This window comes from Dama dama, chromosome 15, assembly GCF_033118175.1.
Source record: "Dama dama isolate Ldn47 chromosome 15, ASM3311817v1, whole genome shotgun sequence".
Taxonomy (NCBI): Eukaryota; Metazoa; Chordata; class Mammalia; order Artiodactyla; family Cervidae; genus Dama; species Dama dama.
The window spans coordinates 79,423,658-79,449,341 of NC_083695.1; the positions used below are offsets into that span (position 1 = coordinate 79,423,658).

General features: G+C 45.6%; 1 protein-coding gene across 31 annotated transcripts in view; it reads left to right on the forward strand.

The window, feature by feature from the left end:
• TCF7L2 (transcription factor 7 like 2) overlaps positions 1 to 25,684 on the forward strand; it is a 200,682-nt gene that overhangs the window by 104,142 nt on the left and 70,856 nt on the right. For 12 of the 31 annotated variants that reach the window (XM_061162673.1, XM_061162665.1, XM_061162664.1 and 9 more), the window contains one exon: positions 21,842 to 21,985. The exons of 17 other annotated variants lie outside the window; for them this stretch is intronic. In XM_061162673.1, coding sequence (XP_061018656.1) covers positions 21,842 to 21,985 — 144 coding nt within the window. The remainder of the gene's footprint in view (positions 1 to 21,841; positions 21,986 to 25,684) is intronic. 2 more of the 31 variants (XM_061162666.1, XM_061162690.1) reach the window with 1 other exon arrangement.

Consider the following 25,684-nt stretch of genomic DNA (forward strand, 5'->3'; position numbering starts at 1 on the left):
CATTTTACAGAGCCGTGTGTATTGGTGAATGGGCTGAGATGGCCTGTGATACGGCCCTGACTCTCCCTGCTCTTGCTGGAGGGAACAAGGAATCAAGGAGGAGAGAGCGGAGGGGATGGGAGCCTGGGTGGACAGACCCTAGGTGGGCCCTGCGAGCTGAAGGAAATGACCCCAGGTATGACAGTATTTTGATTCTGTTACCTGAAGCTGTTGAATTGAATCTGCTACCTCTCCCTTCTAATCCATCCTCTCCTCCTGGCTGGCTTCTCCTGAGACCCCCTCAGTTGATTCTGATTCTGAGCCTCTCCCAAGAAGTCAGAGGCTAGAGAAAGAAAAAGGGGCCAAGAAAAGAGCAATGAAAGGGTTTTTATTTAGCACAAAGGGAAACATGCCAAGAGATTTGGTAAATATTAAACCAAAGGGCCAAGTGCAGGAAGATGAGACAGAGCGGAAGAGTGTGTGTGTGTTCATATCTGTGCACACTCACGGATGTGTGTGCATGCATGTCCAAGTCTGTTATGTGTGTTTTGTTGGATGGGTAGATTATGTCTCACCCACGCAGTTTTAAGAAAGTTCCTGAAAGGCTGTGGGATTCCTAACGTAGACAAGTCTAGGGGGCTCCTGGGCGGAAGGAAGAGGTGGGGAGGTTGCTAAGGACTGGCTGGATCTGGCTGGGCCTCCACCATCTTGCTTTTCATCTCCTGGATGGGAACCCTTTCCTTTGGGATGTTTACCAGGCTTCCAAGCTGGAGAATTTTATTCTTCGCCTCAGCTGCAGAGACCCTTGTACCTTTAAGGTTAGGCTTCCCCTGGGTGGAAGGGAGGGCCCTGGCCAGGACAGGCTCCAAATGGTGGCAGCCGAGGTATTTCCTAGCTGGATCTAGGCTTTGCAGGAGGTTAGTGAACATTTAAACGGGGGAGTCCGTTCACATCTGCTTTTATTTTTCCCATTTTTGCAGGCCAGACTGAAAACTTAATAAATTGTATGAAACCCAAGTAAGCATGGATGTTAAAGAACATTAAATAAATTACATAAGTATGCCTACCTGTAACACTTTTATAAGGTAAATGCACGTGGGTTATTTCGCCATAAATGTGCACACAGACCAAGATTTACTCTAAAGCCCCCTTGTTTCAGGCCTGCCGCTGGTGAAGGTACTACTGTTCTGCAGCTCCTTCCCTCTCTCCCTGGCAGCTCGGCAGCCAGGCTTGGAAAATGCGATAATGATGCCATAAGTACCCTAGTGCAAAAGTTGTTTTTTGTTCCAAAACATTGCCAGTTCACGGCATATAAAACTACCACGGATGCTTCAGCCAGTTTTTCTTTTTCCCCAAATAAGGCGAGCATTAATGAAGCAGCTGAGGGCCTGGGAAAATATTCTGTCATTCCTTCAAGTGAAATTTCGTCCCCTCTCTAGGCAGGCCCCTAGATTTTCAACTGAAGTATAAATAAGTGTCTAGCCAGAATGTGTTGAGTAGTAGGTTGTACAATTAAACTTGTTTATTGCTATTGTTACCTCTAATAACTGTTGATCTAAATAATGCTCTCTCTTCATGTTTCACCACATATTCATTCAGTGACGAGAAGGCTTTGAGTGAACGATGAACGGGTTATCCCCATTCTAGAGAGAGGAGTGTTGGATTGGCCGGGAAGTTCATTTGGGATTTTGGTACGAAGTCACAGAAAACCCGCACAGACTTTTTGGCCATCCCAGTGGGTGTAGCCAGGTTCCCTGACCTGCCTCTCATTGAACTTACAAACCAGGAAGTTGGGTCAGGCAGGGCTCCAACTCCTAGAGGCTGTGTCCACTCAGGTACCGGCTACTCTTTCTGGGACCGAGCGTAAGGCAGGTGGTTAGTGTGGCTGGTGTGAGTGCTATTTACCAGGCCAGCAACCTCATGGGTTGGCAGGAGGCCTGTTTGAATGTGGGGAAAGTAGCCTCTTGTTTAGAAGTATGGAATGTAATATCCAAACAGTTGGGAAACATTTTGGGTGGGGTCAAGGGCAGAGATGAGAAGATACCCATAGATCCATTCATAGAAATGGAAACCATCCCAAGTACTCATGGTATGCGGAGTAAAGGACACACATCTCATTTATTAATTACCTTAAGGCTACCATTTGGGACCATCCTTTATTTCTTGCCTAGTGCATTGGAAAAAGTATTTCCTGCCTCCAGACTCACACAGTGCCTGGCTCCCACTACCTGGCCTCTCCACTTGCAGTTATATTATCTTTGTATTGATGGCTCAACATGAGACTCAGCTTATTCATCTGTAAAGAAAGGGGATAACCCTGGCTTCTGAAGGGGCAAGGCTGTGGAGCCTAGTGGTTAAGAGCACTGGCTTTGGAGATGGACACACTTTGTATTTTTCCCTCTTCTGTATTTATTTTTATTTAGCTGCATTGGGTGTTAGTTATGGTATGCGGGATCTTTAGTTGTGGCATGTAGGATCTATTTCCCTAACCAGGGATCGAACCTGGGCCCCCTGCATTGGGAGTGTGGAGATGGACATGCGTTGGTTTTCACCTTGGTTAGCTGCCTCCTCGCTGGGTCAGCTTGGAAAGTTCGCAGTCTGTTTCCTTATCAGTAAAGTGAGGGAAATAATGACTGGATGTCTTGTAGTCAGGATTACTACGTGGGTTGTAGTCGGGAGTGAGAGGTGCTGTGAGTCAGGTGGCTGATGGAGAAACAGCTTCTCAAACAGGGTATGTTCCTTCACCCAGTGTTTAGGAGGGGGGTGCTGCTAATACTTGGAGGGCGTTGCAAGCAGGTCTTTTGCCTCGGTATAAAGTTATGCCAGTTCTTACTATTTGGTTTAGGTAGGTGCGTGAACCAGGCAAGCGCCTGCCAGAGAAATGCATGAGAACGACTGTTTGCAGTACCGTGTTTTCTAAATTGAATACACCATCAATTGTAAGATTTGCCTTTAAGAACACATTTTCAGGGAGTAAAGAAGCACTGCTATGTTAAAATTTATCTGCCTGTCACATGCATCTAAATTTCAGAAATGTAAACATGGAGGAACAATGCGAGCCTTAGGATGGAGAAGCTATGCCTGTTTGCTTGTCATTTGAGTATAAAGAATGCTACGTAAGAAGCTTTCGAACCTGCTTTCGATCACATACAGGTGTAGGATTTGTATGGACCAGAATTTTAAGCCATACTGGAAGAGTAAATGCAGATCAGTCATGAGACAAGATTGGCCAAAGATCAACACTTTAAACATCACGTGGGCCAATTCTGCAGGATTCTGTTAATGAAGATTCTGCAATTCCGTGTTTTCACCTTGTTTTTGACCATTAACGGGAGGTGTTTGTGTTGATAGATGAAGAGTCTGGGCTGCCGTGCAAAGCTTTTTCTCCATAAGCACTGTCAAAAATAAGTCTGCATTCCAGTCTTAGCCCGTCACCCCCATCGGAAGGGCTGGGCTTCGGCATGAATGGGAACGGTGACTACAGAGGCTTCATCAGAAGGCAATATTTGAGCATTTAACGTGCCCGGTTCTTCTGTGTGCTATTGGGAAGAACGGGCACCTCGCATTAACCTTACTGTAAATGTGATGCATTTGAACATACAGTGGAAGAACGGCCCGAAGAGAATGCACTTCTGCTGTGAGCGGTTTTGAATAAATCAACATAATAGCCCACGGTTATTAACATATTACGTGAATTGGACAATGATATATACTTTGAGGACCTTGAACTAAATCTACCAGCAAAGAGCCTGTAGGATGGGCTCCAGAAGGACTGGAGTTCTGGGTGTTGAGGTTGTCATACAAAGAAATGAACTGCAGACCACTGGCAGCAAGGGTTTTCTGGTAATACTCAGCCCAAAGTAAATTTTCAAATGCTTGTACTGCAGCACAGAATTGACTGATGTCAGATTAATTGGATCTGGACTTCTAAATGTGGGTCAGTTTGGGTTGGAAGTGATTTTATTATCCACAAACCTCTTTGTACCTCTTTTCCCCCCAGAAATACTCAACCGTAATTTTTCTCTGTTGCCAAGGTTCTCTTGTGAAGCTTCTGAGAAGCAATATATTTTTTCTGTTAGATTTCATAAGTAGTGCTAGGCTTTTGATGTAATTATGTTTAGATTTCACAGAAACTTTCAATGTGTTGAAAGTTAAATTCCAGGGCAGAAAGGAATGAGTCCTGGGCTCCGACCCAGGGAGCCTGAGTCCTTGTGTTACTTCTGTCAGAAACTTGCCGTGTGACCCTGGGCAAGTCTTGGCATGTTTTATTTCATAGGTTTTAAAAAAGAAAAATAGGGGTTATATATGATGAGGGTTTTTTGGTTCTTTATAGCTTGGAAACTTAGAGATTCAGTGATCTGTGTCCTCTGCTGTGATTGTAAAATGGAAACTAGAGTCAGTGGACAGAGCTTATAATTTTGGAGGACTAGCCTTCTCAAATTCTTCTCTCTTTCATCTCTGGGTACCCTTTGGAAGTCTCTAACTGGGGACACGTCTTCCTCCATGGCATTTAGTATAACTTTATGGACTTCAGTTAAACTCTGAAGTCACTTTCAGGAAGTTAGTCTTTTTTTTGTCTTAAGTGCCTTATTAAACCTACTGAGGAGATAACAGTCCTGGGAGACCAGTTATCGCATATGAGAACAGTCTAGACTTAACTCCCCTTTAAAAAATGAAGCTTACACCAACTTCCCTTTCTGAACAAAATGTAACAAGATTTTTTGTACACGAAGTCTTCAGGCCCCTCTGCACTATACTGCTCTTCCTCACTATTGACGGTTGACAGGGGATTGTTTATTTGGGTGAAAACCAGCTCACCTGCATGGTGATTACCCAGAAGGCTTTGCGAGTGGTCCAGGATGCTGGGAAAGCAGGGAAAGAAATGGGCTTGGGGAACAAGGGATGCAGCTTGGTTACCATAAGTCTTGCGGGCCTTGTTTTAAGGCTGCACTGAGAACCAGAGAGAAGAGACCCTGACATGGTGGCTTGGCCTCCGGTGGACCCAGACAAGAGAACTCAGCCGCTTGAGAGGGGCTGCTGGCCCTCGGCTTTGGCAGGCTGGGAGCGGGGTCTGTTCCTGACCCAGGCTGCTGGAGGGCAGGGCAGGGCAGGAGTTGCCCCAGACCGAGCTCTTACTCAGCCCTTGGCCTGTCTTCTCTCATCTTTTTGTGTCATCTCTTAACCTTCCCCGTCTGCGGGCCACCTGCTCTCTGCACCTTCGTACTCTCTGCCCGAGGCCCCATCATCTTCCTGCCTCCACGTTCACCCTTCATCTCAGCCCTTTCACCTCATGGTCTCCTGCTCTAGATCCCTTTGCCTTTGACTCTCAGTTTGTTCTGAGTTCCCTATTAAGGAAACAAAAACCCCTGAAAAGACCAAGAGGGAGAATTTGGCCCCCTGCCCCGGGCTTGGCTGGAGTGTCTGTGGCTGTTGATGGCCACTGTCCAGCCTCAGCCATCCTTGGGGAAGATGCTGCCTCTGGTCCAGTCAGCAGGGAGGGGCTGGGCACGTGGCTGAGAACGTGCACCTAGGGTGGGGTGGACCCCTCAGAGGCGGATGGTGGGTGTGGTGGGTACGGTGGTGTGTCTACTCAGAGGGAGCAGCGTGTCTGTAACAGAAGCCTGTTTCTTCCTGCTGGCCTAAGTCAAAGAAACCTTCCAGAAGGATGAGCTGGGGCCATGCGAACAGCCACAAACACCCAGACATGATTCAGAAATGAAATTGGGGCATGTTTGAAGACTAGACCCATCTGGTCTTCTGCATGTTGAAGGATTGTGTGCCCACTGGGCACATAGTGAGTTCACTCAGGGCATCCCCTTCACCTGTTCCCATGCCCTCTGGTTGACGCTGAGATCTGCATGGGCTCAACCACCTCCAGAGAATGTTAGTGGAAGGAACACTGAGGGAGCCTTTTGTGCTGGGAAGCTCCATTTGCTAACTCCCCACTGCAGGTTTTAAGCACAGATTCTGCAGCTGTCTTCCTTGTTTTTTGATATTCATTTCTACAATGTAGAAGCCCTGTGTTCCATCATGTCTAGTAACAGAGCAGTGCTGTGTGGGGTGTGTGGGATGGGACACACACACATATGCATACACACACAATGTTTTCACAAACACACGGGCTAGAAGTCCACGTTTAATCATTTTGGCAGTTACCTGAGAGTAGGAGCCTTCTGTGTTGCTGGTGACTTGAGTGTGCACATGTATATTTTGGAGACAACCTCCGTGAAAATTCTAAGGGCCAACGGAGGGCCTCACCAAATGCCCTGTGGTCCTATTCAGGGCAGAGGAGTTGAGTAAGGGTGGTTGGTATAGTGTAGGGGAGTCGACCAGCCACCACTTTGGAGCTAGATGGGCCGACCAAGGTTTCTGGCGCCATTCATTATTACCTGTGTATGAGAGCAAAGTTAATTCATCTCCCCCTTTCTTTAAAACATTAAAAAAAAACACCCCAAACCTCCTTTAATGGCGCTCTGTAGTGACAGGTATCAGAAACCCAACCTGAGCAAGCTTAAACAAGCAAGAGGGGAGTTCTTTGACTGCCATAACTAACTTGTGGGAATGGCAGAGGGAGAGCTTGCTGAAGGGTTGGCTGAAGGACTGTCCCATGAGGGGACATCCACCCTCGAGTCTCCGTTTCCTCCTGCTGCAGAGCTTTGGTAGGAAAGCCTGGAGGATGAGTGGTGTCACAGGCTTTCATCCTTAGTTGGAGGCTTGTGGGGGCTCTTGCCCTGACTTGACTCAGACCCGTTTCTGGGACAGGATTCTAATTGGTCTGTCTGGGTCAATTGGTCTAGTTTCTGGACGAATCAGTGCGACAAGGAAGGGAAGATCATGTAAGCAGATGTTGGCTCCCATTGGATCAAATGACTGACTGGTGTTAAGATTTCCTAGGATAGATTAGCTGGAGTTGGTCTTTAAAACACTTACTGAAGTTTGCATTCAACAGGTGGTGTGACGATCTTAGCCTTTTGGGGTCTACTAGATGCTCTTCATTAGTTTTTCTCCTTTCCCTTGTGAAGGAGATCATAAGGGGTTAGCCTATTTGGAGCTAAGAACTGGTCATGACACCTCCTCCTGGAGAAGCCAGCGTGATCCTGGGCATCATCCCTGTGCTGTTTGCTGTGGCCCGTCTGCTGAATAGGGGCAAGACTTTCTGACGAAGGAGAACCCTGCAGGAATAGTTACACGGCATATTTTGAGGACATGGCATTGCAGGTACAGCTCTCATAGAGCTCCCAAACTTTGGCTGTTATTATAATTGTTTTTTAAGCTGGTCAAAGCCTTAATATTGAAGGTGAGGAAAGAATGCTGGGGGAAGAAAGAAAAGAAGCAGGGTTCAGGCAAAGATAGCGGCCAGTCCTTCTCTCTTGAACCTGGCCTTTCTCTCTGAGGCTTCCTGTGGGACTGTACACAGCACAGGAGCATTCTGTGGAGTGTCTACCATGTCCTGGGCGCTGTGCTAATAAACTCCTTACCTCTGCCTTGAAATTGAATCCTCCTGACATTTTAGGGTAGATAACATTGTTACTCCTGTTCCAGCAGGCTGAGTCTCAAGCAGGTTAATAGTTTACCTAGATACTTCCTAAGGACCTTCCAGATTATCTTTACTTCTAATCCAAGAGACAATATTTAAAGTTGACTAATTCAGAGGAGGATGGAAGCCCTATGTTTGTGGTGGCTAAACATTTTTTTTTCTTTTTTTAAACAAAAAAGCAGCTACTGTCCATTTCCCCCAATTCCTCCCAGTCCTAGGCAACTACTACTGTATTTTTGTCTCTGTAGATTTGCCTGTTCTAGACATCTATAAATGGACTCATACACCATGTGGTCTTTGTTACTCCTTTAACTTCACAAAGTGAGGGACTTAACGATGGAAACTTGCCTGAGGTGGCCTCAGCCTCAGCCTTCTGGATTCCAGTGTCCTTTCGCTTCTCTCAACTCTGCCTCACTGCCTTGTTTTCTGCAAGAGGCCAGAAGATGGAAAAACCCAAGCGGACATTGTGAATTCATTTTACTTGAAACGAATACACAACTCTGGGAAGCAGGCAGACGAGCATGCTGGCATTAGTAGTGGAACCTGGGATGAATGGATTCCTCCCTCCGAGTGCCCAGTGGGAACTCCAGTGGTGATGGGGAGAGAGTTAAATGCTGCCTCCCTGGCCTCTACCTCCAGGGGAAATTCCTGCTTTGAGGGTACCCAGGGCCTGGGAAGCTTGAGTATCTGTCTTTTGTGATGTTGGAACAGACGTGGAGATAGTGGTGCTAAGAGGGAGTTGTTTTCTCCCTGGGCCCCCCCGGCTTTTCTCCCCTAGTTCACACATTGGAGGGAGAAATCTTTTACCTTTTCTGTTCCGGTGCGGCAGCTGCGAGGAATGTTATCAGTGTCAGGATGGGGCACGGGCCCAAACCTCACTGGTGCCTGAGCTGCAGCGGAAGCCGAGCTGGCCGGACTGACATGGAGACTTGTCCTCACCAGCCTGGTGCATTGAGGATCTTGGTGGCGGAGGTGGTTCAGGTTCCAGCAGGCAGGTCAGCCTGGTGTAGTTACATGGAAGACGGTCCTCCCTCCCAAGATGAGTGGGCTCCTCTGGGTCAGGAACCTGCCTGGGGCTATGTGGATGCCTGAAGAAGCAGGGTTGGGGTGCCACTATCTTCAGACATGCTCCCCAGGGAGAATGACTGTTTAGGCACATTGCTGTTAATACATGGGAAAGTGCCTTCCAGATCACCCGCCCACTTAGAAACTTATAAAAGAAGCCAATACAAATGTCATTCATGTTTGGAAGACCAGCAGTGGCATGTGAGACGTTTTTATTTGTGGTGACTTCGTGGCTGCTCATAGATTGGTTTTTGCCTTGATCTCTAGCTATCTCTTGTGTCTTGGTTTCCTTTTTGGGAGGAAAAGAAACAGGACACAGGGTCCTTCCCTGAATACGTCATGGTAACGATGTAAGGATTGCCAGTGGGTCCAAGACCTTTCTGGTGTCTTAGATAAAAATGTGAAACCAGGGTTCTCAAGGTGAATTAATGAATTCAGGTGCGGAACCTGACCCCTGAGCTAGAGTAACTACACTGTTCATAGCCACAAGGCTACTAGGATGCTGGCGGCCAACCATGTTTCATAGGGCACAGCCAGGTGGCCTGATGTGAGATGATGCTAAGAGGGGTCCCAAGGGAGTCGCAGGACACCGGGCATTGCTGGCTGCAGGTACACGGTCTGCCTCATGGATCTCTCTGTTGTTTTTAAGTCTGTTTCTTTCTTTCTTTCTTTTTTTTTGGTCACACCAAGTAGCATGTGGGATCTTAGTTCCCTAACCAGGGATCGAACCCGTGCCCACCTGCAGTGGGACGTGTGGAGTCTTAAGGACTGGACCACTGGGAAAGTTTCTCACTGTCTTTTGAGCAGGTGTCTTTCCAGTCTAGAACCCTGACAGCAGGCAGAGTTCCCAGGCTTCTCACCAGCTTGGGGTCTGTAGAGAAAGAACTGTTGTTGTCAGTGGAGGAGTGTCCACCCTGAAAACCTAGGTTTTGATGATGATCATGAGAGGGTTTGGGTTTAAATGGGTCACAGGGTGTTCTGAATTCTTCCCTGCGGAGCTGCTTCCCCCTCCCATTTTTTATTCTCGCCAGCCTTTCCAACCTGTCAGCCTCGGTGTGAGTCACTTTGTCAGACGGCCACCCATCCCCGTGGCCTGGACGTCTCCCAGCAGGAGTTGCTGGCACGGCGTCCAGAAAACAGACCACACCCTGGGAATGACGATGCGTTGTGGCGTTTCTCCACTCTAGACCAGAGACGCCGGGGTCTTGAAGTGGGTCTGGGGCTTGCCCCCTGGCCCCTGCACTGCTGTGCCCTCTTGTGTCCAGGGGTGATGAGCAAAGGAATGCTTACCCATGGTGGTTTGAGGGCAGTTGGCTGGCCAACTAATCCTCCAAAGGGCCAAGAGGTTGTTGATGCCGCCCCCCTTCTTGCTTGAGCACCAACATCCTCTGGGATCTCATAGATCCTCAGGGTTAATTATACAGAACCTTCTGGACTTATGAATTAGACTTGGGCTCCATGTTTTAGTTTGTACTTTGGATTCTTTCATTAAGGAGATCAGAGATAAAAATATCATTGTTTTGCTGACTGGCTACCATCAGACTCCCCTGCTCTGAACAGGGAGTAGTTTGGGTTTTCTTGAGTGACTGGGATATCTATTATAGATCAGCAGATTAATGCAGCTCTGCCATTTTAAAGAGACCTGTACCTGCACCCAGGGCTTCCCTGGGAGATGCGGGTTCAATCCCTGGGTGGAGAAGATCCCCTGGAGAAGGAAATGGCAACCCCCTCCAGTATTCTTGCCTGGGAAATCCCATAGACAGAAGGAGCTCAGTGGGCTACAGTCCGTGGAGTGACAGAAGAGTCAGACACAACTTGGTGACTAAACAAGTACCTGCTCCCACCCACGCCTTCAGACACATACCGTTCCTGCTGGTACCTTCACTTCATCCATTTGTAAATGACAATATTAAGGACACGTGCAAGAGTTATAGGGCACTGTGGGACCTTGGCACATAGTTGAAGGCTGCACGCTAGTCACCTGGGGGGGCTCAGGGGGATGTTGACCAGATCATCATGTTTTCCCGGGTTTCTGAAACTGATTGCTGTTGGAGGGTTCGGATGAGAGCTGGCTGATTTTGTTGTGCAGGGGTCTGGGTCCTTCTTCAAGCTAGGGCCTCTGTGTCAGTCATTAGACTTCTGTTCAGGCTAGGGCCTCTGCATCAGTGCCCGTCATAGGGAAGTGTTCAGGCCAGTCACCTTCAGCTCCCTGGCTCCCAGCTGGGGTGACTTTGCTGCCCAGGAGGCATTCGGCAGAGTCTGGATGCAGTTTTGGTCAACACAGCTGCGCGGGAGGAGGAGCGGGGGGGGGGGATGCCGTCATTGAGTGGGTGGAGGCCGGAGATGCTGCTGAGGCAGGCACCACCCCCCACCCCACCCCCCGAAAGAGCTATCAGAACGTCGGTACTGTTGAGGTTGACAAATCCTGCTTTAACACAAGTGTTTGTTGAGCACCTGTCCCTTTGTTATTCCTTAAACTAAAAAACAGACCAAGGTAAAAGAAAGAATATCTTTAAAATGAATGACACCCCAACTTGCCAATGTTATGTTTTGTCTTTTTTTTTTTTTTTTTTTTTGCCAATTACTTTATGGCTTAAAAAATCTTAGTGGTTTACTAGAATGTTTTTTTTTTTAAAGAAATGGTTAAAACTACACAAGCATGATGATTTAAATGCTAGCAGCTTCTCATACTTCCAAAAGCCAGTGACGCAGAGAAAAGCCCTTGTGAGCTGTGTTTTGTTTGCTGTGGTCCAGCAATGGATTTTGATCATACCTGGTTATTGGGATAGATGATGTGAAGTCATTATACTTGGGTTTCTCAAAACCTACCAGTCTCCCACTCACCTAATAGTCTTTACTTTTCCTTTTCTTTAAAATTAAGTGTGAGACTCAACCAAGTCATCTTGCTTCTCCTGGAATACTAAAAGTTTGTGTTTTGGTTTTTTTTTTTAAAGGTATGTATACCTCCAAGCTTACCTTCCAGAATTCATATTTTGCTTTCTAAATCCTGTTCTTAAAAGGAACCGTCTATTGACAGTACATCATAAATTTCCTGGCTCCTCCATGACATTTCTGGGGAAGTAAATGAAAGGCGTAAATTAAGAAAAGCAAGTGTTTGTGGTTCCTGCTTTAACCTTCTGTTATGTTAAATGGCTTTGTTGAAGAGGGCTGTCAATGCTCCTGAAAACTTGGGAAAATCCACAGCGAGCTGTGCCATTAGTTGCCTTTGGGAGCACAAGATGTTTGATGTGAAAATTATATGACCACATCTAATTGGGTATATTTTCACCCTTCTAGATATCAACTCAAGAGACGACTCCCCCCCTCCTTTTTTAGCTAAATGGTTTAACCTGGATTTCATGCTGTTATGAGTTGCATTCCAGTAATCCAAGTGCCATTTTTTCAGTGTCTTTTGTTTAATAGCCTGTCTGCATGACCCAGCCCTATAAATTTCTAGACATCTGGCAAGAGCTGGATATTAATCCCTCCCTGATTTGGGGAGTGATAAGACCTAGGACTCCCCCATAGTTCACACTCCTCCTTGCACCCTGTGGAAACCTAGGCAGCCAGTGGAAGGAAAACAGAAGCTCTTTGGACCTCTGCTTCCTGTGAAATGGGAATAATAATCCTGCCTGTTGCCCAGAGTTGAGTATTTGCTTGAAATAAAATGTGCTCAGAAGGCAGTTAGAGATAAGATAATGGTAGTTAGGCCAATTGGAACTTCAGAATTTAAAATTATATAGTTCACTCTTTTAAAGTGTGCACTTTAATGATTCTTAGTATATTTATAGGATTTTGCAACCATCACCACAGTCGAGAACATCTCATCACCTTCAAAAGAAACTCTGTCCCCGTTAGTTGTCACTCCCCACTTCCTCCAACTCACCCCCCATCCACCGTACTCTCTGTCGCTGTGGATTTGTCTCTTCCAGACATTTGGCATGTATAGAGTCATATATGTGGTCCTTGGTGACTGGTGTCTTCCACTTAGCATGGTCTTCTCCAGATTCATCCATGTTATACATGTGTGTATATGGCTGAGTCCCTTCCCTGTTCACCTGAAACTACATTGTTAACTGGCTTTACCCCAATACAAAATAAAAAGTTTAAAGTTTGGGGGAGAAAAGATCATCCATATTATGGCATCTGTTTCTATTCCATTACTTTTTAATAGCCAAATAATATTCCATTGTGTTGATAGATCACATTTTACTGATCCATGTATCAGTTGATGGTAAGCTTCAGAATTTTAAAAATATCGCATGCGTGCATGCTCAGTCACTTCAGTCGAGTCCGACTCTTTGCGACCTTATGGATCGTAGCCCCCCAGGTCCCTCTGTCCATGGGATTTCCCAGGCAAGAATACTGAAGTGGGTTGCCATGCCCTCCTCCAGGGGATCTTCTTGACCCAGGGATTCCAACCCTCATCTCCTATCTCTCCTGCATTGGCAGGTGGGTTCTTTACCACTAGCACCGCCACCTGGGTGTACTGTCTGTTGTCTCCTATACACACACACACACGCACGTGCACACACCCACACCCACAATTACGACTTATTTTTTCCTCTCTCAGGGCTCTCTTTAATCTGATTTTTACTCTTAAAGATATAAACATGTGGGGTAGAAGGATAGTGCCTGACTTGAGTAGCATGGGGTAATTTATCTCAGATCCCTTATCCTTTCAAGCTGAGAAACTCCAAATACCATAATTCTGAGAGAATTCATCACCCCAGTCCAGGCAGGACCACACTATGGTTGTCCCAGGTGTGTGCCCAGTGACAAGAGTTATGGCCTCTCAAGTTACGCGATTAGCAATAGTGTGATTCTTTCTGAGGAGGACAGCTAGGAGGCGAGTGTGATTTTGGAACCAGAGATGTTAGCGAATGAAGCTGGCAAGCCTTTCCTCAAATTCTCAAGTACCTTCTCATTCTGATTGAGATGATGTCACAGGTTGGTCCTGCCTGTGGGTGTCTGTGGTATTTGAATATTTATAACCTTAGAGCCTTGCAGTGTGATTCCTGTTTTTTCATAATGTTTGGGGAGTTTTTTTTTTTCAGGTTATTTCAATTTACTAAGTTTTTATGCCATTAGTATAGTGCATTTTAACCAAAATGGTTGTTTTTCATAAACATTGAGTAGGTTTAAATAATGTTTTCTCATAAATTAGTCCTCATTGCCACAGTTATTCAGTTATTGCACCATGAAGACCCTCTGGAGTTTGATGTTGTCAGGAAACATATTAGCAGAAAATAGTATGTTATTATCTAATGCTAATAATTGGTTAGCAGAAATGAGAAGAGAAGACATTTAATTGGGGCTCCTGCGACTAACAAGATGTGAACTATAAAAACATTTCCAGGAGAAATTCCAGGGTTGTTCTAGAAACCTGTTATTTGCATTTTAAAACATTTGGTCCTATTGATAAGGAAGGAGGGTGTTGTTGATCAACACTGCCTTCTTTGTGGGGGCAAAGCACTCTAAATTTCCTGAGTGGTAACTGGATCCCCAGGCACAGCTGGTTTCTGTGCTGTCTTTAAAACCTCTCTGCTCCATTTTGGGGTGCTTTTCTTTGTCTTTTTTAGGGAGTATGTTGGTTTGTAAAGAGAGAGGATTACCAAGTACACACTGCCAATCCCAATCAGACTCTCTCCCCCTCTTGGTCCCTTGATTCTGCCTAGTACTATCTATGGCCCCCAGGGGCAAAATGTGGACCCACATCCCTTCCCAGAGGCTCTTCTGGGAGAAGGAACTACCCTTTACCAAAAATCTCGTCAATAGCCTGTTATTACATTTATTTATTAGCTAGATGCACAAACCTTCCTTCAGCCTTTCTGGACCTGAGCTTCGGCCTCCATCTCTTCCATACCGATCTATGCCTGCACCTGTGAATCAGGTCCTTTTCTCCCAAAGTAACTGATGAGCATGGTTTTTCATGAGCTTGCTGACATTTTACTTGTCTGGAGAGATTACACTGTTAATCTCTCAATTCCATATGCAAATAATGGAGGTGGAGGTTGCACGGAGAAGCTTCAGTTTTCCATTTGCTGAGGTCACCACGGAACCTCATCACTGTCTGAGGAAAGAGACCAGAAAGATACACTGGTTTTCTGCTAGTGCATGGGTGTCGGAGGAATTAGTTTGGCTGTAGAAAGGACTTCATTTAGTGTTCCAGCGATGTCTGTTAGAACTTCATTTACTTTTTTCATGCCTTGGCTAATTTTCCATTATTAAGGTTGGCTTTTGTACATTATTACCATCCCAGAAAGTCTTGACTTCACTTTCTTGGTTTCTTTAGTGTTGATATCAGCTAAAAAATAAAAGCATCTCCTTTATTCAAAATTACTCAAGTAACTCTTTTTTTAAACTTTATCCCAAGCTCTTCAAAAACTATTTTAGGTGATTTTCCTTCATTTGTTTCTACCATAGTAAAAAAGTGAGTTTCTTTTTCATCTTCTCATTATTTGTTATTGAGAACTATTTTTTTCCCTCAGAAAACAAAAGTTGACAAAGTTTTCTTTAAACCAGTAAACACCTTTCAAAATGGTGCTACAAATTCCCTTTTTTTATACTTTATCGCTAAAGTATTTTTCCTTGGCCATGTAGATCTTTTACCTGGTAAAAGAAAGTTTTTTCTCCTGGATGTAACTGTCTTCAGTAAATATCACCTCAGGATACAGTGGCCATGTGCAGAAATCCAGGCATGTAGGATTTGTACTCAGAGTGATGGGAGGAATTAATGGCCCCCCCTCCACCCCCCACCCCTGTTCTTCTCACCCTGCAGATTTGGAGCACTTGGAAGGTGGGCAGGGCCCTTACCAGTCATTCAGTCGCCAGCACTCTCACATGGCTTCACGCACTGATCCCCAGAAGTACAGGGCACACAGCTAGTTGGTGGAAAGTGGCAGTGAAAATGGGTCCCACTTCTGTCTCTTTGCTGAGATTGAGGATGAGAGGTACTGTGCTTTGTAAAAGGCTAGTCTGTGGAGGGACTTAACATTGGCTCCTTTTGTGTTCATTGTGTTTGCATCCTAGTCTCTTTCTTACTAAGATGAGGTCCTTGAGGGCTAAGGCAGACTCCATTCCTACATCCCTTGAGTGTAGGGGTGATGGTTACATTTCATCTGATGCCAGGTCTGAGCAGGGTGGCCCAGTGATACTGACTGGGAAGTGACAAGTGATATTGACAAGAAGGAGTTGCTCTATGCGAGCTGGGAACTTGCGGTTCCTAGCTGCAGGCCACTGTCACCCACACTGGAGGATACCCACCTACCTCTGCACGCCCATAGGTGGGCAGTGTGTACACACACCACACACAGACTCTCACACCTTATCACTCACATGCTCACATTTTAGAAAAATGAATCATGAAAAGTAGTGTCACATACATTTGTGATGTCTGTGATGGTATGCTACTTTGGGAAAAAACTGGACTCACCTTTAAAGACAAAAATGGTAGCTTTCCTAGAGCCATGATTACAGTTTTCTTGTGTCTTGTTTGACAAGACCTGTCAAATGTGATTAGTTCGCACCAAACTTAACCTTACTTTCAGAAGTGACAATAACTGATAGAGCATAAAGATCTGAACCCTCTGAGTTTATGTGTATGCGTGTGGTTGGTTGGATGGATGGTTGGCTGCTGTTGCCTAATTGTTTTTTGTGTCCTGGTTTATATACACATGTGCATGTATATGTAAATGGTAAAGAGATAAGAGGATTTCACCCTCTTGCCATTTTTCTTTTTTTTAATTATCATTTTATTAGTTGGCTTCTTTAGTGCAATGGCTCTTGCCCATGTCCTTCTCTCAAATGGATGTTTTTTCCTCCAGAGACGATGCTTTTTCAAAGTAAAACTCTTCCGTGTTGTGCATAGAACCTTGACCTCCTAGTTTTTAAAAAATCTGGGTTTTTGGTTTGTTCTTTTCTAGCTGTATAGTCCTGGGGAGGTCCCTTTATGCCTAGACTTAGGGATTTAAAAAGAAAACAAAGAATTCAATTACATGATTTCTAAGACCCATTCCATTTTCCAATTCTGATTCCTTTGAGAGATCCATAAATAATCCTTTCCCTCTTATATGGGGGGAGAAAACATATAAAAAACCCAAATGTATTAGGGTTCTCCAGAGAAACGGAACCAATAGGAGATAGATGTAGAAAGAGACTTACTATAAGTAATGAATTGACTCATGCAGTTATGAAGACCAAGAAGTCCCTAGATCTGTACTCAATAAGCTGGAGGCCCAGGGAAGTTTATAATTTAGCTCTAGTCTGAGTCTGGAGGCCTCAGAATCAAGAGAGCTGGTGATGTAGTTCTGGTCCAAAGGCTGGCAGACTTGAGACCCAGAAAGAGCCTGTGTTTTAGCTCAAGTCTAAAGGCAGGAAGAAAAACTCCCATGTCCCAACTTGAAGGTAGTCAAACATGAAGAGTTTTCCTTATTTGGTTAGGATCAGCCTTTCTTCAGTTCAGACCTTCAAACTGATTGGATGAGGCCTACCCACATTAAGGAGGGCAATCAGTTTTTTCATTCTACCAATTTAAACTCATCCAAAACACAGAAACACTCAGAATGTTTGACCAAATATCTGGTCACCCCGTTGCCCAGACAAGTTGACCCATAAAAATTAATGATCACAACCAAACTTTACTGAAACAAAATTGGAAGCTTTTGCTTTTTTCTTCCTGCCTGAGCAGTGGGTGTAGAATTCTCCCAGTAGCCGACAGCTGTTGACCAAATTTGGTGTGAGTAACACATTTCATACAAAATCTTTATGTCTGGAGGCTTTAGTGTTTTTAGGGGTTTTGGTTTTTAAATGCTTTGCAGCTCCTTCTAGACTCTCTTTTCTTTTGTGTTTATTTTTCCTGGCAGGGCAATTTGTACTTTCTGTCTCGTTGATTTTCCATTCTGTTGTGTTAACCTTTGAATATTGCCCAGCCACCTGCTGAAGGTGGCTTTAAGCTCATGAAGAAACAAAATAGTAGAATACACAACTATTGCTCCAACTTTTTTTTTTTTTTTTTTCCAGTGGGTTTTGTCATACATTGATATGAATCAGCCATGGATTTACATGTATTCCCAATCCCGATCCCCCCTCCCACCTCCCTCTCCACCCGATTCCTCTGGGTCTTCCCAGTGCACCAGGCCGGAGCACTTGTCTCGTGCATCCCACCTGGGCTGGTGATCTGTTTCACCATAGATAGTATACATGCAGTTCTTTTGAAATATCCCACCCTCACATTCTCCCACAGAGTTCAAAAGTCTGTTCTGTATTTCTGTGTCTCTTTTTCTGTTCTGCATATAGGGTTATCGTTATCACCTTTCTAAATTCCATATACATGTGTCAGTATGCTGTAATGTTCTTTATCTTTCTGGCTTACTTCACTCTGTATAAGGGGCTCCAGCTTCATCCATCTCATTAGGACTGGTTCAAATGAATTCTTTTTAATGGCTGAGTAATATTCCATGGTGTATATGTACCACAGCTTCCTTATCCATTCATCTGCTGATGGGCATCTAGGTTGCTTCCATGTCCTGGCTATTATAAACAGTGCTGCGATGAACATTGGGGTGCACGTGTCTCTTTCAGATCTGGTTTCCTCAGTGTGTATGCCCAGAAGTGGGATTGCTGGGTCATATGGCAGTTCTATGTCCAGTTTTTTAAGAAATCTCCACACTGTTTTCCATAGCGGCTGTACTAGTTTGCATTCCCACCAACAGTGTAAGAGGGTTCCCTTTTCTCCACACCCTCTCCAGCATTTATTGCTTGTAGACTTTTGGATAGCAGCCATCCTGACTAGTGTGTAATGGTACCTCATTGTGGTTTTGATTTGCATTTCTCTAATAATGAGTGATGTTGTTGCTCCAACTTTTAGTGGTACACCTTGATTCTGCTCCATGTGGCCATGTCCAGAACTGGCCAACACACCACGCCCTCAGGGGCCACGTCATCAGGGAAAATGAAGCCTGCTGCCTGCTGTGCAGCTGTGCATGCCGTCTGTCTTGACATGTCATAGCCTCAACTTCTGGAGACCACATCTTAATAAAGTCGGTCAGTGAAGCCAGTGGCCTCGGAGGCACTAAAGGAGGAGGGCCGAGTGGTAATTCTAGCAGGTGTGTGGTTTTTCAAGTTCCCCACTCCCCTGTCCGAAGACTAGCCACACGCCTCATTCATTCTTATTTTGAAAAGTACTGGACACTTCCCTCCAATATTGCCTTGTAATAGTCCCCTCATCATGCCTGGATCATGAAACTCCAGAGGCCTTCATTGACTTTTCCTGGAACATCTCCAGGTTTTTCCACATTATTGCTAGCTTTGTGGATGGATGATTATTGAGGTCAGTCTGACAAAGGCGACTAGGTTTCTCTGGTCAGGATGCCCTTCTCCTTCCTCAAACCTAGCCCAAACTGGCCCGAGGTAAATGAGTGTATTGACCCATACTTGAAAAGTTTATAGGATGCATGTGTTAGGCATGGCTGGATCCAGGATCAGATATTCCAGGACAGCATTTCCTTCTAGCCCTCGGCCCTGCTTTCCTCCAGGTTGACTCCATTGCACAGGGACAGGTTTGAGTCCAGAGAGACCTTATCTCCCCGCACAGTTCTGAACTGGTGTCTGTGGTCAGGGGGCATAATGGGCTGAGTACATTCGGACTGAGTAAACTCGCCCATCTGTGGAGCTGGGGACTAGAGTCCACTCTACCCAAACTGTATGGGTCAAGCGTCGGGGTGATACCTCCTAAATAATTAAGGGTACTGTTATCAGAAAAAGCTCGAATGGATGCTGAGTGGAAAACTTGGCAGTCGTCTGCTTCATCATCTTTAGGATTTGTTGAAGAGTCTTGTATTTGTTAGGGGAAGACTCATTTAGAGTTCTCTCATGGTACAAAATGATTTGGTATTTGTATGCACACTTAGATCTATTTATAAGAAATCCTATACCCCTCAAACTTGAAGAGGCTTATAAGACTTCATATTATGTAAAAAGATTGGAAGTGAATAATAAAGGAAATTAGAATAAAGAGGAAAGCAAGATAGACCTGTAAGATAAGATGGGGGTAAGGTTAATCTCACAAATTTCAAAGCTGGAATATCCTACGAGATTGGTAGACGTGAACTGCAAATTTGGCTCTGAGGTTCCCAGGAAGAGTATTAGATCGTGTACAGAGGGGAGAGAGAGAGAAAGTGTGTGTGTGTGTGTGTGTGTGTGTGTGTGTGTGTGTGTGTGCGCGCGCGTGCGCCCACATACCCATAAGTATAACAAACTTGTGTGCAAGCCCCTATGGGAGTGGAGACCCTAAGAGGCCATGGGAAGATAATATGGTCTGGGGTATTCTTAGATTCATTTCTTTTCCAAACTCCTGGAATGCTTGCTCTCGGGAATCTCTTTGCTCTCAACATTGTGTTAGGAAGCAGAACAAGCAGACAAGCAGACCAGGACTGAAACCTCCATACTGCTGGGTTCCTTTCAGGAACAATTGAAGGGCTAAACCATGTCCCCTTTGATGGGAGGCAGTAAGATGAGTCACTGCTGTGACGGGGGCAGAATAGGATGACCTTGGTTGTAAAGCTGGGCTAATCTGGAAAATGGACTCATGCCTGCCCCATGACTCACGTTCCTGTTTACAAATGAGCCCCGTGGAGAAGTGCAGAGAGGGAGACTCTGCTTCCCGGATGGAGACCAGAGACTTCGGGGACTGGGCACCCGTGCTTCCTCTGGAGCTTGGGCTGCCCTTCCTGGGTGCAGACCTTGGGCTTCCCGCAGTGGTGACATTCAGTGTCCAGCCATGGGGACAGTTGCAACTCATGAGGGCAATGGAGAGGCACTGGTTTGCAGGTGACGTGGCCCCTTCTCATTTTGGGTATTCACATGCTTTTGGCTGGTTTAATCCACCTGGAGAAACCTGCCCCCCCACCGCCCCGCCCCCGGCCACCATCAGAGGACCCGGTTATCTGAAAACCATGTAAATTATTCTAGAAATGTGACTGCTGTTTCATAGATTTGTCCATTATTTCCATTGCTTTTTCTTCAATGCCCACCATGCTCATTCTGCTATTTAGTGAATATCAGAACATAAGATATTGGATATTGTGCCCAATCTCATATTCTTAATCTTGAATTCTGTTTTTTGAGGGGGGGATTTAAAAGGGTGAAAAAATTTGTTCATGGGAATTTTCCTTCACATAGGACTTTTTAACAACTAGGGTAGAGCAGACATAATTCTTTACCATGAACACAAAAGTCATCGGTGTTTTTTTTTTGTTCTTTTTACCAACAATTAGAATGCTATTTCCTTGTTGTGAAATAGCCGTTCTTGGACCCCAGGTCGCTGTTAACACCCCTCAATTCTCTACCCCATTTTTAGAGCAATAGTCAACATCTGGACAGGAAGATGCGTCTGCGTAGCAACAGTATGAGCTGACTGAGGCCTGGTTCAGGTCCCCTTCCCCCCGCCGTCTGCTAGCTGTGTGACCTTGGGCATGCTCCTTAACGTCTCTGAGTCAGTTTCCTCCTCTGTAAAATGGGCATAAAACAGTACCCACCTCACAGGGTAGTTGTAAGGAATAGTGGAATGACCCAAACGTTCCTGTCTCGAACCCTAAACAGAGAAGCAGCACTCATCACAGGGCCCCAGCTGAGTTGAAATGCAGTAGAGAACCAACTCAGGGCTGGTGCTACCAGATCCTAGAGGGGGTCCAGAGACCCCAGTGTAGTTGCAGCTTTCAGAAAGGTTGCAGCCTGGTAGAGGGAATGGTATTAAGACAGCTCCCCAAATAGCTCCGGAGTGGCATGGAACCCTATGCAACTGAATTTTTGTAGGGTAGAAACATTGGCTCGGCCAAAACGTTCATTTGGAGTTTTCTTTAGAACTGGGATGAAATTTTGGGCCAACCAAATAGCAGCGATATTACATGGTTTAAATTAATGGATGATTCTGTAAGGTAAGTTGAGAGAGAGGGAAAATGCTAGCCAGCGGGCTTCTCAGAAGAAGAAGTAATGGGCAGGGTGGGCAGAGTGGGAAGAGATGCCCCAGAAAGGCTGCCTGGAGGAGGCTGTGTTGAAGATGTCTCTGGCAGGGTCTCCGAGGTGACTGGCAAGGACACGGGAGAGTTCCGGGTTCGAGCGGGGAACTGCGATCCTTCCCTTCCTGGAGTTTGTAGAGAAGTGGGGGTTAGCGCAGGACGTCACGCTGGGGGCCGTGAATGCCTTGCTGACTGCGCAGCCCTCCCTCCAGAGCCTCACTCTGTTCCCCTTTCTTCCTGGCAGCAGTGCCCCCTCCCTTGCTGCACTCAGGGACATGACTGTCAGCACTTCTACCCCCCCTCAGACTTCACTGTCAGCACTCAAGTCTTCAGGGACATGAAAAGGAGCCACTCCTTACAAAAGGTTGGGGAGCCCTGGTGTTTGGAGGTAGGTCTCGGAGCAGAATGACGGTATGAGATGAGCGGGCTCTGGACAGAAGCCACCCATACACACGGTTTCCTTCCCGCTCGGGCAGGGCCCATCCTCCGTGGTCCCCAAGTCCTGTCACATCACTGTCACGTTGGGTGCTGTGATGTCTGGGTGTCCTGATCATGGATAGGTTTATCATAGCCGTAACAGTGCCAGTTTACAAGGACAAGGAGAAGGGAGATGCTCCCGTGAACCCAAGGCATCAGGTTCCCAGTTGAAGCCACATGGTCTAGCATCATGCGTGGCTTCCATAAGAATGATGAACAAGGTCATCCTGTTAAACTTGACCCCGTGGAAATGATTTCCTAGGACTCTTCAGAGCTTCCAGTGGAAGAGAAGATATCACCTGAACTTGGCCTTTGTTCTTCATTCTTTAGAACTTATAGATTTTTTTTTTCACATTCAGGGTGCCGGGGCTCTGCTCACCCTTTCTGCAGTGGTGCTTCCCGAGGCAGCCACGCATGGCTTTTCTGGCAAATGTCGCTCTCAAGGACAGGAAGCATTGTTAATTTCCTTTAAATAATTCAATCCGATGTCAATACCTCACACTGCTCCGTGCTTGGGAGTGATACTCTATTCAAATTAGTAGTCCCAAAGAATAAAGAACATCTAGAACATGTTTTCATCCTCAGAAAAGCAAAAGTCAACGCAGATAAAAACTGTAAAGTTAACTCTTGAAACTTAAACAGTGCATGATTTAGTAACTCATTCTAGCTTTTGACTTTTTTCCTTTTTGAAAAGGAAAGGGAATATTTAAGAGCCAATTAGTAGAGCCTCTGTCTTTGATAAACATTGATTGTATACCTACTATGTGCTGGTTGCCCTGCAGCATGTTAGGACTGCAGAGACAGAAAACAACAGAGGCTTAGAGTAACACGTTACATTTGTCGGTCCATCTTGCCTTTGGAGAGAAAAAAAGACGGGTGAAATCATCCTGAGAAGCTTGTCCTAATTTACAAAGTAGTAAATAGCCCTGTAAGAAAACGAGACACACGTAGAGAAACATCCAAATGTTTTATCCAAATGCAGGAGAAAATGTCAACACATTCCTTTTTTACCTAGTTGTGATCTCTTAATATTTGGATGCATTTCTTTCTTGTCATTCATGTGCCTGAAGTTTAAAAATGGTTTGTAAAACATTTGTAAAACATGGAATGGTTCCTTACAGAGTTTTGTCTTTTCACTTGTTTTTTCTCGTACACTATGTTATGTCTTAATTCTGGTTAGTAACACAGTGTCTTGTGGGGCTCTTCCTGTCTAATTAGTCCCCTCTGACGAGATGTGACTAAAACTGAGGATGTGTCTAGGGTCTTTTGAATCATCCCCACCCCACCCCACCTCTTCTGATGAGCCCTGTGCTTGGATCCGCTGGGGCCCGGGTCTTTAACTGGCCTGAGTCAGATGGAGCAGGGAGGCTGACTTCCGTGCGGCAGCCCTGGCTCGAAGGAAGAGCTTTTTCTCAGCAGCCCCTCCTTGGTTTGGCTTTTAATAAGTGCCTCTGTTCATCCTGACTATGGATGATAAGGCCATCCCGAACATAGTTATTCCTCCACCAGGGCCTGCCAAGTGGTAACTCATTAATCTTTGGTCAGAGTTACATGGTAGATAAAGGAGAACCAGGCACCCATTCTGAGTTGACGAAAACGAAACAGAAACACTGGGTTTCTTCCTTATAACTCGAGATCCACAGGCGCCGATTAGCTGGCCGGCGCCAGTTTCTCAGCTTTGCCCTCAGGACAGGGAAGCATCTCTTGGGGAAGAGCCAGTTACCCTGGCTTCCCAGATGGGGGACTAAGTCCCTAAGTTGTGAACAGACCAGACACAGAGACACCACTTGATCTCTGTGACCCCGAGCAAGTTACCTAACTGCTCTGTGCTTCAGTACCTCATCGGGGCCGGGGGACCCGATGTGAGCCGTGGTGAACCTCAGTTGACTTGAGGCATTTGAAGCGGGAACTTGGCCAGGGGAGCTTGTGTGCTGGGTCTGGCAGAAGCATCTGGCAGGATTCTGGGGGAGTCACACCCTGACGGTGTGTCTGTGTGATGGGCTGGCCTCTGCCAGCCTGTGCTGTGGGGTAGTTCAGTCCTGCCGCATGGTTTCCACACACAGCTCTCGGATGTGCTCCAGGTAGTTCCGGGGAGCATCTCGGAAACTGCACACGATCGGAGGAGGCAGAACCAGATTTGAGTCCAGCATTCTCTCACCTCTGCTGGCAAGGTGCTTCATCCGTCTGTGACGCAATCCCCCTGTCTGTTAAAAAGAGATGATGGAGGAATCCTTGCCCCAGCCTCCTTCGCTGGGCACCTCCCAGGATCCCTTGAAATCCTGATCAAAGAGACTTTTTAACACTGCACTTCCTGTGGTCCAGGCACTTCTCTAAGGGATTTGTGTATTTTAACTCTTGAAAACCTGACAACAACCCTAAGAGGAAGGTGCTGTGGTTTTGCCATTTCGCAGATGCACCACAGAGAGGTTAAGTAACTTGCTTAAGATTACACAGCAAAGGGGCAGATCTGTAAAACTGCTGTTAATGAAAGACCATGGCAGTAGTCCATGGTTTGGAGCCTTCCCCACCAATCACCTTCCACTTGCTAAAGGAGATTGGGTTAGGTCCTGTTCAACACCCAGCCCTCTCAGGAGCTGGGAGGAGACCTCTGATTCAGGATATCTAAAGTCCAGTCTTTGGTTTATAGATACATCTGGGATCCTTTCTAACCCATTCATTGGTCCTTTTCTCTCTCTGCTGCGAGTCAGCTTGATTCTAACCCTTTAGCTCTCTCCTTAAGGGAATTAAGGTTGGTAGACCAGTTGAGTAAATATGAGTAAGAAAGTCAATATCCACCTGGGCAGACATGAGTCACTTCTTTCTAGTTAGCTATTCATGGCCACTTTCAAGCTCGCCACACAAAGTCATTACATTGAGGCTATTACCATGTTTAATAGTGACAATAATAGGGTGTGACCCATGGCATAAATGCATTCAGATAAGAAAGAAAGTGTTTTTTTCCCCTATAATTGCTTAGTCAATACCATTTTCACGGAAATGCTTGCAAACAAACTTTTAAAGAGGTCTTTGTTCGAATCCTTCCCTTATTCTGTGCTTCCTTCCTCTTGAAGGGCTTTTTTGAACTTTTCCTGATCAGTGGGCTGGGGGTTAGCAGGGTGATACCCTCTATCCTTTCTAATGTTTTGGTCTAGTGACGTATCTTTTTGCTGGTTTTGAGCCTAGTTTTATTTCATTTTTAGGTGTGTGTGTATGTGTATGTGTGTGTGTGTGTGTGTGAGTTAAGGAGAGGACACATTATTGCTGGTACTTGCTTCTTAACTTCTCAGCTTAGACATTTGAGGGGGAAAAAAGACTTCTGCTAACTTTGCAAAGCTAGTCACATAGACAGGGAGTTAACCATTTTGGTGAGAGGAAATGAAACTTTTCTTAGGTTTATTAGACCACATCCTATAAATCTGTGGCTTATTATATGTCTGATTTCTAAAAAGCATGGCATCATGGCCAGAGTTTTATTTTTGCTTATTAGTCATTGAAACAAATATAGAAATTGCTTCATTTCCTTAGTTCTCTTGTTTTTCAACATGTTAATGTATGGAAAATCTGGATTTACACAACAAAGTACATTAGAAGGGGGAAGTAATAATCTCTG